The sequence below is a fragment of the Mytilus californianus genome, unplaced genomic scaffold, assembly GCF_021869535.1.
Source record: "Mytilus californianus isolate M0D057914Y unplaced genomic scaffold, xbMytCali1.0.p SCAF_7, whole genome shotgun sequence".
Classification (NCBI taxonomy): Eukaryota; Metazoa; Mollusca; class Bivalvia; order Mytilida; family Mytilidae; genus Mytilus; species Mytilus californianus.
In genome coordinates, this window is record NW_026262723.1 from 54,648,617 (window position 1) to 54,664,969 (window position 16,353).

The window sequence follows — 16,353 nt, forward strand, 5'->3', positions numbered from 1 at the left end:
CAAAAAGGTGCTACAACAACGACAATTACTTTAAGATTTTGTGTTAGTTTACTTTTAAACTCGAGAATTGGTTACAGCCGAAATGGTGGCAACCCAGCTGCACCTATTGCACCTTAAAGCCGCGAACAGGACGAAGAAGTAAGAGATAAAATGTTAAAAGACGTCCTACTGATCAAAGAAGAAATCGAATCGACAACCTCAAACATTCGAGACAAGCATGCTACCATAAAACTAAACATATTGTTTTGAACTGTATGCAGAGTGTATTAGAAATTACATCAAATGAAAAATACGTTGTGCGAAGTTTTTTTGCGATTTATGTGTATCAAAAGTATTTACAGTCATAACAGTTGCTGTGAGAGTTTGTAAATGCATTGTCTGGAAAAAAATCCGAAGGATCATTAAACAATAATAGAGTTGCAAAAGTAATTAACAAATATTCTTGGGAAAATATCAGCTGCATGCTGGTTCCCACCGTTAAAGCAAAGAACGTTATCAATTTGATAAGATCATCTTTTTGTCCTTTTCTTCCTTCTTTGCTTTTTTATGTCTTGTGTTGATTCTTCATAGTGTGTCGCCATTGTTGAGGTATTTTCATACGTTCCTTCTGTAGGCATTAGATCATCATATGTTTGACAATCATTGGCTACGGTAAGTGTCGCATACGGACCGTTAACACCCTGTGTAGATTGTGGAATGTTGTCATATCTCACCGACTCATTCGTATTTGAACAAGATTGCAAAGATCTTTTTGCATTTGACCTAGACCTGCAACATGAAAGGTAACACAATTACTTATTTAGAAGCTTTTCATAATATAAGTAGATGAGATTAAAAATGCTGAAGTTTAAAATTAAATCTTTTTCGTTCATTGAAATTAGAGACGTCTCTTAAAAGACTCGTCCATCAAACTATTAGAGAAACGAATTTCCAATAATAAGGAGACAAATGAAAAAAAAAATAATAATCATGAATAGGAAATATCGTTGTTAAATTTCGAAACGATAACATTGCGAAAGTCCAATTGTATAATTATAATAACATACTATCCATTGTTCATGCCAGTACAAAATATGCGATGCCATAAAAAAATTCAACAAATAAAGATCTAAGTGAACGATAACATGCATTGTGAATAAAATATAGTTCGATTACATTCAGCATGTGATGCTCTGTTTTATTTTGACATAAGGATATAAATATTAAAAAAGAGGCGAAAGATAACAAAGGGACATTCAAACTCTTGCGTCGAAAATAAACGTACAACGCCATGGCAACATATAAAGACAGACAACAGTATACAAAACACAGTCAACATAGAAAACAACAGACTGAGCAACACAAATCTCACCAAAAATTGGGAGTTTGCATGAACTAAATCTATTAAACATTTGACCTTTTTATTTCAGTGTCTTCTTCGACTTATGATTTGTTATTAATTCTTTATATCTTTCTTTTTTTTTTTAAATATAGGAATTTATTTATACACTATAATATTAAAGTCTAGTGATTAATGAACTGTCATAGAGAAATCATGGAGAGTAGGTGATGACAGGTTAAACGTGAAAAAGAAGACGTAGATACTCTATCCAAATGGTATGAGGCTGCGAGGTCGTTGATACAAATCAGAATTAAAAAAAAATATATAGGTCTATGAATACCCATGTTACATTAATCTTTAAAGACCCTAATATTGCAAAACACCTGTCCTCCTCCATGACAAATATGTTGTTGTCCCCGCAGATAAGGCCTCAAACAACATCGTTTTTGTGTGTAAATCACATTACAAAAACTGCTTGACTTACGAAGGAGGAAATCCTGGATAATCATAGGTCTGTTCTATGTTCGTTTGGAACTGCAACCAAAGATGAAGAACTGGATCTTCCTTTACTGTATTAGATACCTAAATTAAATAAGCGTCCTAACAAACAACGTTGTATTGCTGGGTCTTCCAACTGCTCCACGAAACCTCTTTTTAAATTATTTACATCAATTTTATCAGCAATCAAACCCAGCTTTCAAAGTTATTCTGAAAATACCTAAACTAGAGGTGGTGTGATACAGATGTGGATACTAACAATTCTAAGATCTTTGAGAGTACATACAATCTAAGACTCTTTCATCTTGCAATAGTATTAAAACATTTGACGTTTCTACACTTTACAGAAGTATTCCCTATTCCAAATTAAAAAATAAATTGAAAGAGTTGATCCTTCTTTGTTTCATAAAAAAGAATGGCCAATGCAGATACAAGTATCTTGTCTTAGGGAGGGGTAAATATTTTTTTTATAAAAATTATCACACTCTGATCTGATTCAAACAAAAAGTTCTCTGAAACTGACATTATCAAGATGCTTGATTTCTTGATTGACAGCATATTTTCTACGTTTGGAGGACGTGTTTTTCAACAAACAATTGGCATTCTCATAAGAACCAACTGTGCTCCTCTTCTTGCCGACTTGTTCCTTTATTCATATGATGATGACTTCATACAGGAAATTCTTTGGAAGAAAAAAAAAGAAGTTAACAGTATCTTTAACTTTACTTTCCGCTTTATAGATGATGTTCTCTCACTAAATAATTCAGAATTTTGGAACTATGTTAAACGCATCTATCCCATCGAACTTGAGATACAGCATACTACAGATACAGTTAAGTCCGTCTCAGATCTTGACTTGCATCTAGATATTGACAATACGGGTCGATTGAAAACAAAACTTTACGACAAAAAAGTTGATTTCAGCTTCCCAATTACGAAATTTCCATTTCTATGTAGCAACACTCCAGCAGCGACTGTATACGGAGTATATATCTCCCAGTTGATATGATATAACAGGGCTTTTATTTACTATCATGAATAACTTAATAGAGGGTTGCTGCTCACAAGGAAGCTATTAAACCAACAGTTCCAAGTGACGAAATCATCTCTTCGTAAATCTTACGGACGCTATCACGAGTTGGTTGACCGTTAAGGAATATCAGTTTCACAAAAGACAACGGATATGTACCTATTGTCTTATTGACCTAACTAATTAGACTTAGGGTTTGAACTTGCATGAGCAACACTACGGGTGCCACATATGGATTTGCCTATATCTCCCTTCCGGAGCACCTGAGCACCTGAGGTAACCTGCAGTTTTTGATGGGGTTCGTGTTGCTCAGTCATTAGTTTTCTATGTTGTGTTTTGTTAACTGTTGTTTGTTTGTTCTTTTTTAGCCATATGTTGTCAGTTTATTTTCGACTTATGAGTTTGAATGTCGCTTTGGTATCTTTTACCTCTATTTCATATTAAGGTGAAATGATTAATAGTTTTAGTTTATGCAAACATTGATTTCATTTACCTTTTTCTTATCAAAGCGACTAGAACTGCCATAATCAGTAATAAAGTCAAACCTACTGCAACACCAGCAATGACATCTACAAAATATAATTTTAGCAATCAAAAATAACTAAAGGTAAACATATTAACATGCACTTAATAATTACTCGAACTTAATATCAGAATACATGACTTCCCAATGTCGGATTTGAGTCTTTTTCAATTGAAAAGATACAATTCACAATTAGACTATGTTATCCTGTTTTGTATGTTTCGACGAACTGCAATCTCTAACTTAGTTTTGTGTAAGATTAATAAAGTAACGAAGATACTTTGTGCCATATATCTTTTTTTTTCTAAAAGATACTGTATAAAAATAAGGAGATGTGGTATGATTGCAGATGAGACAACTATCCACCGTAGCAATTTAAGGTAATTGTTTGGCCTTCAATAATGAGAAAAACCCATACCGTATAGTCGGCAATAAAAGGCCCCGACATGAAAAATGCAACACAATGCATTTGAGAAAACTAACTATCAAAACAATTTACTAAAAACACATATGACGGAGATGAATCAACGACAACCACTGAACTAGAGGCTTCTGACTTGGGACGTGCACACATGAAATGTGGGTTGGTTAAACGTGTTTGTGATCGCTCAACCCTCCCCTAACGTGGGACAATAATGTTACAGCAAAACATAAGCAGAAACTGTAAAAATCAGTCGAGTATGTGTCTTCCTAAAATCAGAATCTCAGTTAATGTAGACTAAGTACTTGGTATGTTCTAAAATAAAACTGTCAAAAATCCTCAAGATAGTTTTGAAATGTGACAACAGAAATATAAAAAAAAAATAAAATAAGTTATTTTCACACAATCATTGCATTTGAAACTCACCAGTTTGCATTTTATTTTCTTGAATATCATCATACTTAGTAGCCATATGTGTCGTGTTTAAACCACCAGTGGTTCGTTCAAGAAATGTTGTCACTGGGGTTGATGGTGGCACTGGTGTTTTTGTTGTGTCTTAAAGAATGAAATTCACATTCAAACTCAATATATAACAGACTTTGAGTAAAAAGATGACATACACTTTTAAAGTAGCCAACACAATGCATGAGTTATTTCTTAGAATATCTCATAGGTTTGGTGCCTATGTTATCGGTGCTTTGCATTTGCACCAATTGGCATTTCATTTGCGCCACAAACCATGGTTCGTCTGTCCCAATAATAAACTAATGATAATAAGATAAGATGAGATGTTTGGAAGAAGTTTTATTAAAAAGAATGATGAAAAAACTGGTGTTGTAAGATTAGTGGCATTGTGCTTACATATTGATTTAATTATGTTTGGTTAAGCCAAAGTGTCGCTCTACAGATATTTTTCTGTTACAATTGAAAGCAAAAATGCTTAGTGCATTCATTAGTAGAGTAACTGTGTTTTTGTGAATTCAAGTAAATGTCATTTCCATGGGTCTATGTATTGTACACCTGATTTTAAATTTTATGAATATAGATCAGTAAACTGTATATACAAACCATACATTTGTAAATATCTTATATCAGCTCATATCTAAAGCACAGAAACAGGCAGCTATTGAATGCTCTTTTTAAGATGAATACCACTTTAAATGTGAATGTTAAAAATATAGTTAAATCCGATAAAAGTGTATGCTACGGGGATTTCCTGAAATTGTTTTTTTTTTAATATGTCTTTGGACAATTTGAATACACTTTTAGTTATCACTTCTGTTCGTGCGTTTGAAAAACAAAATAATTTCTATTGTTATGAATAACAATGAACTGTGCTTTTGGGATGTAGAAGCAGGGATTTCCAGAAACACCGCTCGTTACACCCTGCGGTCAAATTCCTTTGTTATTCGTAACAATAGATCTACAATTGTTTCAGAATAGAAACTATGAAGTATAACTATAGAACTGAGTATTATTGAAAACAAATCGTCTGTATACAAACTATTAATTCAGTTGTTATCTATCAGAAATGATTACTAATTAGATATCTTGGGTATATTTTTAAAATCAGCAAAAATTATTAGAATTTAATTGCATGTAGATATGTTCTCACATATTGTGTTCATCAACGTATATAAACCCATCACAGATACTAGGCTTAAAATTGTGTACGCCAGACGTGAGTTCCGCCTACAAAAGACTCATCAGTGACGCTCGAAACAAAAAAGTTAAAAAGGACAAATAAAATCCTCTCGTTGCTTGTGTTATATATTATACTGTATGTCATGAAAAATTTTATACTTAATATATAATTTGTAACTTTTGTAAAAATTCTTGGTGTTGGTGCATGTATCATTATTATCATTATATGTATGTATTCTATAAGCTGAATATGTTTTTGGAATAAAGTATTATTATTATAATTACTTCTGTTCTCCAGCATTACAAGATAACCCTTGTCACCACTGGGATATCGATCACGATCAATTCCTAAATATGTTTATTTTAAACAAGGCTACAATGAAGTATAACCTGGTGGCGCAAAATAGATACTGTTTTTTCTCTCCGAAAATTAACGCAAATGCAACGTGCTTCTTATGTATACATGTATCTAGCAATATAATGTGTTCAATATAACTTATAGCGTTTTACCTTTTGTGGAGACAAGCAAGCTTAAGAAAGCGTTTCCATGTTTAAGGTATATCAACTTTATAGTTAAATTGACGTAACCCAATAAAGCATAAAAAGGCTATATACATTTGAACGTTCTTTCCGAACAGCAGATCCAAAGAAACCTACTTGATTTTTTAACTGATATACACACGGGTCAAACCTTGCAAATATTTCTTTAAAATTTATCCAGCTGAACAATTAAAATTGGAAGAAACTAAACTCTTGTTTTATTTTGACTCGAGAGTTTCATTTAATTCCAAATTGACCTATTAAAGGTGGTAAGCAAATTGTTTGTTTTAAATATGAAGGCACATTATATAGCAGACATATTTGCACACGATTTACTTAAATGTATGTAAGCACCAATGATATAGCCACCGGGGGGTTGACATTCAACATTTTAAAATTGGAAGTACTAGTTTTCAACCTACAGTGGCTCTAGGGTTGAAGTGGTCTAAAACTCTATAGAAATGTTCTAGAACTGTTAAGAACAGTTCTATGATATATAAGTCTGACAGTTCGGAAGAAAGGTTACAACGGATCCTAACTATATGTGTTATTAAAAATAAGAAGATGTGGTATAAGTGCTAATGAGACAACTCTCCGTCCAAGTCACAATGCATAATAAAAAGTTAACAATTATAGTTCAAAGTACGGCCTTCAACACGGAGCCTTGGCTCACACCGAAATAAAACAACGTACACAGGTACATTTAAATATAATAATAATTTGTTTTGTTAGGGGTACGGAAGTAAACATTTTTTTACAAAATTAATATGTTCATTTGGAATTTTAACCGAAAATAAAGAATTGGCTGTTTTCACTGTATTAGATACCCTTGACTCATAGGTCAACACCATATAGAAGGTGAATTACTTCGTCGTTTACGCTTTTACCAACACAATTCGAGAAACATTTATTCTTTTTTACAAATTGATTTTCATAAAATTTCCTCTCATTTCCATGCACCAAATATTCTCTCATTCTACATACTATTAGCTAAATTGAAAATAGTTAGACTGCTGATGTTTGAGTTTTCTACATAGTGGCTATCATTTGTTTTCATAAAAGAATATAATCTCCTTACTTGCTACAATGTTGTAGATAGAAATTGTGGAATTACCACCACACTTGTTAACTGTATCGCGAAAACAGTATATACCACACTCTGTGTCGTTCACTTTGAAAGGTCCATTTGCATCGAAGATGTATCGATAACGGTTTTCATAATCTTCATCTAAACAACTACAGACGTCACCACCCTGTAATGATATCAGTGTATAAAAGAATATAAAAGTACTTATTCTTTAGTAAACTTGTACATTTTTTAATGTTGAACCTAAGCGATAGAAATATAATATTCTCCTTATAATAGAATTTTTTAATAAAAATGTTTGGATTGAATAGCCATCATGAAAAAATAGAACGGTTATTCTACGATATATTGAAAATAAAATCTGATCGTGCTTGTTTTTGAGATAATTCATCATGTGGATTTTAAAGTTTGAAGAGTTTGGTAATTTTTTACTCGCCTGCGACGGCGCCTATTTGTTTAAAGTTCAGAAAGTAAAAGACCGTGATGCTTCATACCTTGTATGTAGATACCTTATGTTACGACGTTTTTATCTGTAATATGTACATTGTCCTTCACCTCATTTAATGGCTAAGTGATTGCGTGAATTAATGCATAGTTTTGTCATATGATATACTCACTAAATATGATTAATATGACAACTATATTTAGTTTGTTGGACTTTGCAAGGTCTAGATGTCTGTCAGACAGGATTTACCAGATTTCGACCTCATTTCATGGATCAGTGTCAAGGTTAAATTTTCGTGGTCAAGTCTATAAGCTATAATTCAACTAAATTTTGAGTATGGAATTATTGTAACATGTACATTTCTGTCTGGCATGTTTCTTCTGACCTTGACTTCATTTTCATGCTTCATTAGTTAATGTTAAGTATTCATGGTTTTGTTATTAATCAGATACTACAAGCAATAATTTAAGTTAACTGTATTTTGTGTATGGAATGATTGTACGGTTTACATGTCTGTCTGGCATGTTTCATCTGACCTTAACCTCATTGTCATGGTTTATTTATCAGTGTTATGTTTACAAAGTTTTGTCAACTTATCAGATAACAAATACAAGTAATAAAAAGATATTTAAAAAAAAAAAACAAACAAGATCGATCTAAGAGTACTTGCAGCTACTTATAGCTAGTTCGAAGTCATTTGAAACTGATAAATAAATCATATTTTCTAGACTAAAATATCAATCAGTGCGCATCCAACGGATTTAGTATAAGACGTTATGAACAGCCTACTAAAATTGCAAAATTTCTGCAGGCTTCCTGTTCTATCTATCACAATATGGACCTGCTTTCCAAATTGTGAGCCGTCTTTTCGTATCCTTGTTCAATTTGACGGTCATCATTTTTGCATATGGATTGTGCATGTTTTATTTTGTTTAACATTTCAAATGGTCTAGATATACAAAGTTGATGTGTATAGACAATCCAGGTATTTTGCGTAGTTTCTTCTGTTACCTATTCTAACATCGGACTCGGACTTCTTTTAAACTGAGTTTTACTGTGCGTATTGCTGTGTGTTTGTTTATTCTACATTGGCTAGAGGTATACGGGGAGGGTTGAGATCAAAAACATGTTCAACCCCGCCGCATTTTTGCGCCTGTCCCAAGTCAGGAACCTCTGGCCTTTGTTAGTATTGTATGGTTTTTTTAAATTTTGGTTCTTTTATAGGTTTCGGAGTTTAGTGTGACGCCCATTTTTCTGAAATAGTACATATATTTTTTTAGGAGCCAGCTGAAGTCCGCCACTAGGTGAGTTTTTAGAGGAGTCGGAAGTTGTTGTTAGAATGGTCAGTTGTACTCCTGTTATCAAATATCGATTGACGTAAAGAGTAGCTCATATTTTGTTTAAGTTAAAAATAAGCTATGTAACGCGTTTTATTCATTTTGAAATGTATACTGAAGTTTTAAAAAAAAACATCTTTGTATGCATGTTGTTTAAAATTCTTGTTCTCGAGTAACCAAAAAAATCATAGTTTCAAGTTCTTTACGTGAATATATACATATGAAAATAAGTAGATGGGATATGATTGCAAATGAGACAAATATCCGCCAGAGTTCAAATGGGGTGAATGTAAGCAATTATATGCAACCGTACGACCATCAACAATAACAAAAATCAATACCATATAGTCGCCTATAAAAGGCTTCAACATGAAAAATGTAAAACAATTCAAACGAGAAACCAAAGGCCTAATTTTTAACAAACAATTTACAAAAAAAAATATGACAGACTTAAACCAACAAAAACCACTGAACTAGAGGCTCGTGACTTGGGACAGGCAAATAAAGAATGTGGCGAGGTTTAAAATGTCTGTGAGCGCTCAACCCTCCCTTAACCTAACATTATAGTATTGAGAAGCACATGTATGAAAATCTAAGTGATAGCAACATCTTTGGGGAATTCTTAAAAATGTTGCTTGCCAAACTTTTCCATACAGGAATTTTTCAACAGCACCATTGAAACAACTTATAGCTACTTGGACCTGAACACCAATGAAAATAACTTAGAATACATTGGAACACCAACACATACACCATGACCACTATATAAACAAAAATTGAAACCAATAAAGCAGAAAATGAAACAAACATACAGTCCTACCTCTTCGTGTACTCACAATCAATTTCCAATCAATAAAAAAACAATAGGTCAGAATTTGATCAGATAATAGACTTATGCAAACCTGATGTAACCTTTTAACTCAAACCTGGCTCACACATGATACATCAGCATATGCATATGCATATATTTCACCATCCAAATAAATAATCTACATTAAAAACAAGAACGATTGCTATGGAGCTTATATTAGACCACTATAAGACAAAGGTGACTAACTTGAACATCTAAGTACCTCACTAAATAGGATATGCTATAAATCCAGTGCAAATATTACGCTCAGTGGCGATTTCAATTACTGCAATATTGACTGGTAAAATTCATCAACAAACCAGACCCTTCTATTCACAATCAACTATTAGACATGCGTCAAGATCACAATCTCACACAGGTAATAGAAAAACCACCAAGAAACGGCCGCACATTTCTGGATGAGAAATCCATCTCTAGAAAACAGAATAGAAAGTTTAACATTATCACCACTAGGAGACCATGATATAATTTTCAGTGAAATAGGTCTTGTCGAAGCCAAACAGTCATCGAACAAAGTACTCATCTGCAAGAAAGCAGACTGGGAAAGTATTGGGAAAAACGTACACACATATAAAAGAACACCAGTCAGAACTAGATATAGGCAATATGTGGAATTACTTCAAAACAAAAACAACAGAAAATATCTATATACCAACCAAGCTGCATGTAATAGGTAGACAAACGCATTTACCATGGATAGATTCAAACTTCCAAAAACCTATTAACAAGAAAACAAATTATAAAGAAAAAAAATGAAAGCATAGATTCAAACTTCCAAAAACTTATTAACAAGAAAACAAATTATAAAGAAAAAAAAATGATGGTAAAGACCTAATAAAATCAAAAAAACTTAAACACAAATACTGAAATAAAGGCGAAAGACATTCTGGAAATATATTGAAAACATGATATTTGACAGAAACACAGAACCCGAAAATCAAAAATTCAATTAACAACCCAAAAAACATTGTTCATACATATAAGGCCTAAACAATTAAAAGACTGGTACTGCACCTCTTAGAAGTGAAAGTTTATTCAGATCCCTTAAAAAATGCAAATATCTTAAACGAACATTTTAAATCAGCATAGAGAATTATATACAATAATTCCTTACGAAGGTCCATCAACACATTCACCAATTTTCTCTATTCATTACGGTTTTCAAAATAATAGACAGAACTTGCATTTTACCCTATGATCTATTTTTAGCCATGTCGGCCATCTTGGTTGGCAGGCTGGGTCTTCGGACACAAAACTAGATACCCCAATGATGATTGTGGCTAAGTTTGGTTAAATTTTGCACAGTAGTTTCAGAGCAGAAGATTTTTGCAAAAGTTAACGACGACGTAGGACGATGACGACGACGGACGACGGACGCCAAGTGATGAGAAAAGCTCACTTTGCCCTTTGGGCCAGGTGAGCTAAAAATGAAAAATTGATATGAAATTTAGAAAAAACAAATTTGTAGTTATTATTATCAATACTGTGAAAGCAGACATGTGCCAGCAGGTAATCATCAACCAGTTGGTGTTGTTCTGTAAAAGAAGGACGAAAGATACCAGAGGGACATTCAAACTCACAAGTCGAAAATAACTGACAACGCCATGGCCAAAAAAGAAAAAGACAAACAGACAAACAATAGTACACAAAACACAACATAGAAACCTAAAGACTGAGCATCACGAACCCCACCAAAAACTGGGGGTGATCTCAGGTGCTCCGGAAGGGTAAACAGATCCAGCTCCACATGTGGCAGCCGTCGTGTTGCTCATGTTAGTACAATTTTTTATCATAGTACCTGCTCTGTTATTATCCTTGGATTTCAAAATCTGCCAGTGGGCTTTAGGTAATTTACGTTTCAACATACATATTTAAACTAATAAATGCTTACCGTTATCCCAAAATATTTACTCGGCGATCTTGTTTGGCAGTGTCTCATACAAACAAATGGAGACATATTCAAGCGAGGAATGTTAAACACGTTACTAATATATTTAAAAAATCTGTCATAGCACCCAGCATATGTGTAATCGAGACCTGGAATGAATTTAGAATAAAGTGATATAAACAATTCAAATTTTGAACATTTTGTTATACAAAACTTGTTTATAAAAATTATGCGATTTAAGGTTCATGAAACTTATATGTGATATTTGATAACTTTAAGCAAAAGTATGCGAGGAGAAACAATTGTAGGTGTCTCAACACTAGTTTGACATTAAAAATATATATAATAATAAGTCTAAAGTTTCTTACCCTAATCAGAAATCTGTAATTCAGATGTTGTCGTTGGCTGCTATCTTTCATATTTGTTTTTTTTTTTTGTGTATTGTTTTGTCATGAGAATCAGGTCATTGTTTTTTGCTTTTGAACTGTTTCACATTTTGTCATGTCGTGGCTTTATTAGCTAACAATATGGTACGGGGTTTTCTCATTGATTAAGTCCGTACGGTGACCTATAATTGCTAAAATCCTATTCTTTTTTACTGTACATGTGTTGGATAGTTTTTTAATTTGTAATCATGCCACATATATACTGGTTAGATTCAAATGTCATTGAGCAATATCAAAATATTCTGAATTAAACGCTTTGAATTTTGAAATACTTACGCTTTTTAAATTGAAATATGTTCAAGACGAGGTTTTACTCAATAACATTAGAAACAGGATGCTTGCGGTTCTAATTGGAAAAACAACTGATGTGATAAATTCTAGAAGACACATATTTAGACCGGTCACAAATAAACCTGTTTAAAAGGTATAACTGTTTTTAACATCAAATATTGATTGGAACTAGTCTAGAAAGCTTGCGTAATTAAGCTTCCTAATTGTGGCACAGTTTGAAATAAATTCGAAATTCTGTATACAATGGCACATGACGCGCCAGACTGAGAAATTCTGTAAAATATTTCACATGGCGTCAGACTGAGTTTTTCATCACTCGGTATATGAAAAACTTTCAGCAAGCTATCATTTAGTAACGGTGCGATGTATTTGACTCTAGAATTAAGTTTAACACATGACATAGGAAAAATCTATTTGTTCTTACTGCGTTATAATCTGGCATAAGGACGATTTTAGAATTTTAAATGATATATTTTCCAATCAAAGTGCACCCCTCCCCTTTCCCCCTGAATCCGCCACTGACCTGGCAGTTACGGCATAGTTTATCAATTAGCAGCTTTGTATACAACTTGTCGTTTCAAATTATGGATTACAAAGTGCTTCTCATTCCTTAGAACACTTTATGATATTATGTGTACAATGTTAATCTGAAATCAATGTTTCAAAGTCAAACAAGATAATATTTGCTTTTGTAATTTCTTAAAGTATGCAAATAGCTGAAACCTGGTTAGGATTAGTTTTGTTCTCAATGGAATCTATTACGAATTTCTAAGTATTAATTCCGTGAAAGTGACTATTTTGTGAACGAATTTAATGAGGTTTATATTTAAGTATTTGCCAAAACAGAAAACAAAATATACTAGAAAGTATGATATCAATCAGACTTCGTTTAGATGGGACATGTCTTAAAAATGAATAAGGTTGAAAAATTAGGGGTGAGGGAGGGGGGGGATTTAAAGATTGAAAAGTGAAACGTGTTTTTGTTTTTGTTTTTACTTTACACTATGAATTCAAGTACATCTGAGCCTATTCTTGAGGGTACGAAAATCAATTAATCTATACTCAATAACCTTCATTTATGATATTTGTCATACACCGATTCAAAAGTACAAATGGAACTTAAACTGTGGGAGATGTAGGTTATACGCCAAAAAGACAGCAATCAAACGACAAAAAAAAACCCACCTAAGCACATATAGTGTGACAGGTGTTTAAACAATATGTCAAGTTAGAAATCGTTTATGCCGGTTCAAATGCTCACTTAGAACTTACGATGTTTTTTTGTCGTTTAAGGATGTACTTAGGTGAAATTAAAAAAAAATCTAGAATTTAAAATTGATACTATAAGTCACAAGAGCATTAGTTAAGGAACAAAATTAGTTCAAAAATATTGAAAGGTTATTGAGCTCCTTTTCGAGATATTTGTTGTTTTTAAAATGGCGAGAAAAGGCTGACTCTGACTTTTACCTTATTTTTGCATTGGTATTATTTGGGTCCCAAATCGAAAAAAAAGAAATCTAGAATCTGCTGAAATTTTAGTAAATGACCTTTTATGAGCTATAGATGTCTTATACATGTTATATGAAAAGGAAAATGGGTGTTATGGTTTATAATATTTTACCCGGTATCATAGGAAAAAAACTAAGGAGTCCGGACATCTGACAAAAATTCCTAAACTTGACCCAAGTAAATCCCTAACTTCCCAAATTAAACGAAACTTATTTAATGTGATTGGATCTTCACGATTTTATATTAAAATTGTGAAATGTTTTTAACAGAAACAATCAAAGTTCTGCCATTTAAACGGATTTCTTCAAATACTGTAACACTTTCGAAGAAATCCTGAATATCAAAAAAGTTTATAATTTAATAGTTATTACCAACCTTTTACTACTTAAATGCGTATTTTACGCTTTCTTTATCCTACAAGAAAAAAATTTCCAGGAGCTGTGGATTGAATATCGTCCAAATATTTCCAAAACGTTCATGTAAATTGATTTGCGTCATGAGTTAAAACAGTTATTAACCAATCAAATCGGAATATTTCATTTATTCTGCATAGTCGGGATGACCCATTAACCCAAACTCATACATTTTGTACGTCGTTCGGGTATAGTAGGGTCACCCGAGCCGTGTAGATTAAATGCCATATACCGACTTGCTTAGTCAATACCTATATCTTAATGTTATTGAAGTTTATTTTTTGTCTGAACAAATCGAAACTTATAACTATGTAGTTAGTGCTTAAACATGTTCTATGGTGTTTGGTCTGTTTTTTTTTAATTTTTTTTTTATTCTAGTGAGACAAAAAGGGGGTTAGTTTCTCAACACTTGAATCAACCACCTGTTAATGTAACTGTATAAAAGCAGGACTCTCTCCAGTGATCGATAATTTGTATTTTACAGTCGTTTTGGTTCCAATAAGGTTGGTTATTCTGTTACATGGAATACTTGGTGCTCGAGTTATTAACACATTAAATACGTGTGGCTGTTTGTAAAGTCTTTTTATTTTGACTCTGGTTTATCATCTTTATCATTAGTTTGAAGTTAATTGAGTATTTACACAATAAATGAAGTATGATTTATATAAATATAACAGGGGTTTTGGACGACCCTGCTATAACAACTGTTCTGGGGAGTAGCTCACAGTATAAGTAAATAAAACATTAATTCGGATACCAAAAGTTATATTAATTCAAGTTCAAATACAACTACAAGTATTGTTAAACACAGTATAAAACATACATGTAAATACACGGCAAAGTCCAGTATACATGTTTTGTTCAGGTTTAATCCACCATTTTCTACTTAAGAAAACGCCTGTACGGAGTTAGGAATATGAGTTGTTTTCCATTCGTTTGATGTGTTTGGGCTTTTGATTTTAACATTTGATAAGGGCTTTCCGTTTTGAATTTTACTTGGACTTCGGTTTCTTTGTATTTTACTTTTTCCTATAAATAAACAAAATCATTTACCTTCTCTTTTGTCATCCATCTTTGTTTTTGTATATTCGTACGATTTAAGTGGACGGAAATGATCATGTTCCTCACATAACGCGAGATAATATTGAACATGTACATGTAACACTTAAAATTGTATTTTTATAAATGTTAACGATCTATGTAACGTTTCATCTGTCGTTATACAATGTTATAGTCATTCGTCGATGTGTACAATTGTTTTTAATGAATGCAAATTATTAATAAAGACTTCTTGTTTTTTTTTTAATTTCCGCTGCACTACAATTGTACACATTTGACATAATCTTACATTTTACATAATCACCTTCAAACTGTATATTTAAAAAAAAAAATACCGCTTTAAAAAAAAAATTCGTTGATTATATCCTTCTCCGCACAGCTCTTCTTTAAAAATCAATTAAAACAAAAATAGTCTCCTGTAAAATTATCCAGTCCCTTGTAAGTTGTACAAGATTGGTGACAAAATAATAGCTACTTTCACATATGACACATCCAATTCAAATAATTTTCTTTTTCTTTCGTATGAGTTGTATGTTGACAAAAAGTCTTTGTCACTTGAGACTCATTCAATGCTTTTCGTGTGTAGAGTCGAAGTTTTTTTGTTAACTTCTCATATCAATACATTGTTGCCACTTGTGTAATAACCTTTGCAGGAAAGCCAATATATTTTTATATTGGTTTGGTTGTGACGCATTACGATGTGTATTTAATTCCTAATGAAATCACAAGCACCGCATCTGGAAAAATAAAGGGAACCTTCATACAAAAATTGAAACATGTCACGATCGTTTTATTTATCTATTTATTTCATGTGGTTGAGGTACATTTATTTGGTATACAGCTGTCTTGTGGTCCAAGGTGTCCGTTTGGTATAATTTAGTTGGTCCGTAACTTATTTTCATTTCATGGTTTAGTCAACCTTTGTGATAATGTTCGTTTCTCAGATACTATTATCAATAGGTCAATTTTTGTGGTATACAAAATGATTTCAAGGTGAACATGTTTCTTTTGTATGATTCATCGTAGTACC

The 16,353-nt window shown here is 32.5% G+C and overlaps 1 protein-coding gene across 3 annotated transcripts; it reads right to left on the reverse strand.

The window, feature by feature from the left end:
• Nucleotides 1–246: 246 nt before the first annotated feature.
• On the reverse strand, nt 247–15,454 carry LOC127707519 (uncharacterized). 3 transcript variants are annotated; one of them, XM_052212099.1, is made up of 6 exons: nt 15,318–15,454; nt 11,609–11,754; nt 7,056–7,230; nt 4,220–4,348; nt 3,343–3,418; nt 247–768 (listed from the first exon to the last, which is right to left on the reverse strand). In XM_052212099.1, exons 1-6 carry the CDS (start codon nt 15,334–15,336, stop codon nt 510–512), a joined length of 804 nt encoding a protein of 267 aa, XP_052068059.1. In that variant the 5' UTR covers nt 15,337–15,454; the 3' UTR covers nt 247–509. The 3 variants fall into 3 exon arrangements, with proteins under 3 accessions (XP_052068059.1, XP_052068060.1, XP_052068061.1); XM_052212101.1 differs by lacking the exon at nt 247–768 and adding an exon at nt 1,480–2,501; XM_052212100.1 differs by lacking the exon at nt 4,220–4,348.
• Between the last annotated feature and the right edge of the window lie 899 nt (nt 15,455–16,353).

What these genes read in the sequence shown, in the direction of transcription:
- LOC127707519 (XM_052212099.1), bottom strand. An exon ending in GTAAATATTTTGGGATAACG is followed by an intron (nt 7,231 to 11,608) that starts GTAAGCATTTAT and finishes ATATCATTACAG; the next exon opens with GGTGGTGACGTCTGTAGTTG. An exon ending in GTCGCTTTGATAAGAAAAAG is followed by an intron (nt 769 to 3,342) that starts GTAAATGAAATC and finishes TTCATGTTGCAG; the next exon opens with GTCTAGGTCAAATGCAAAAA.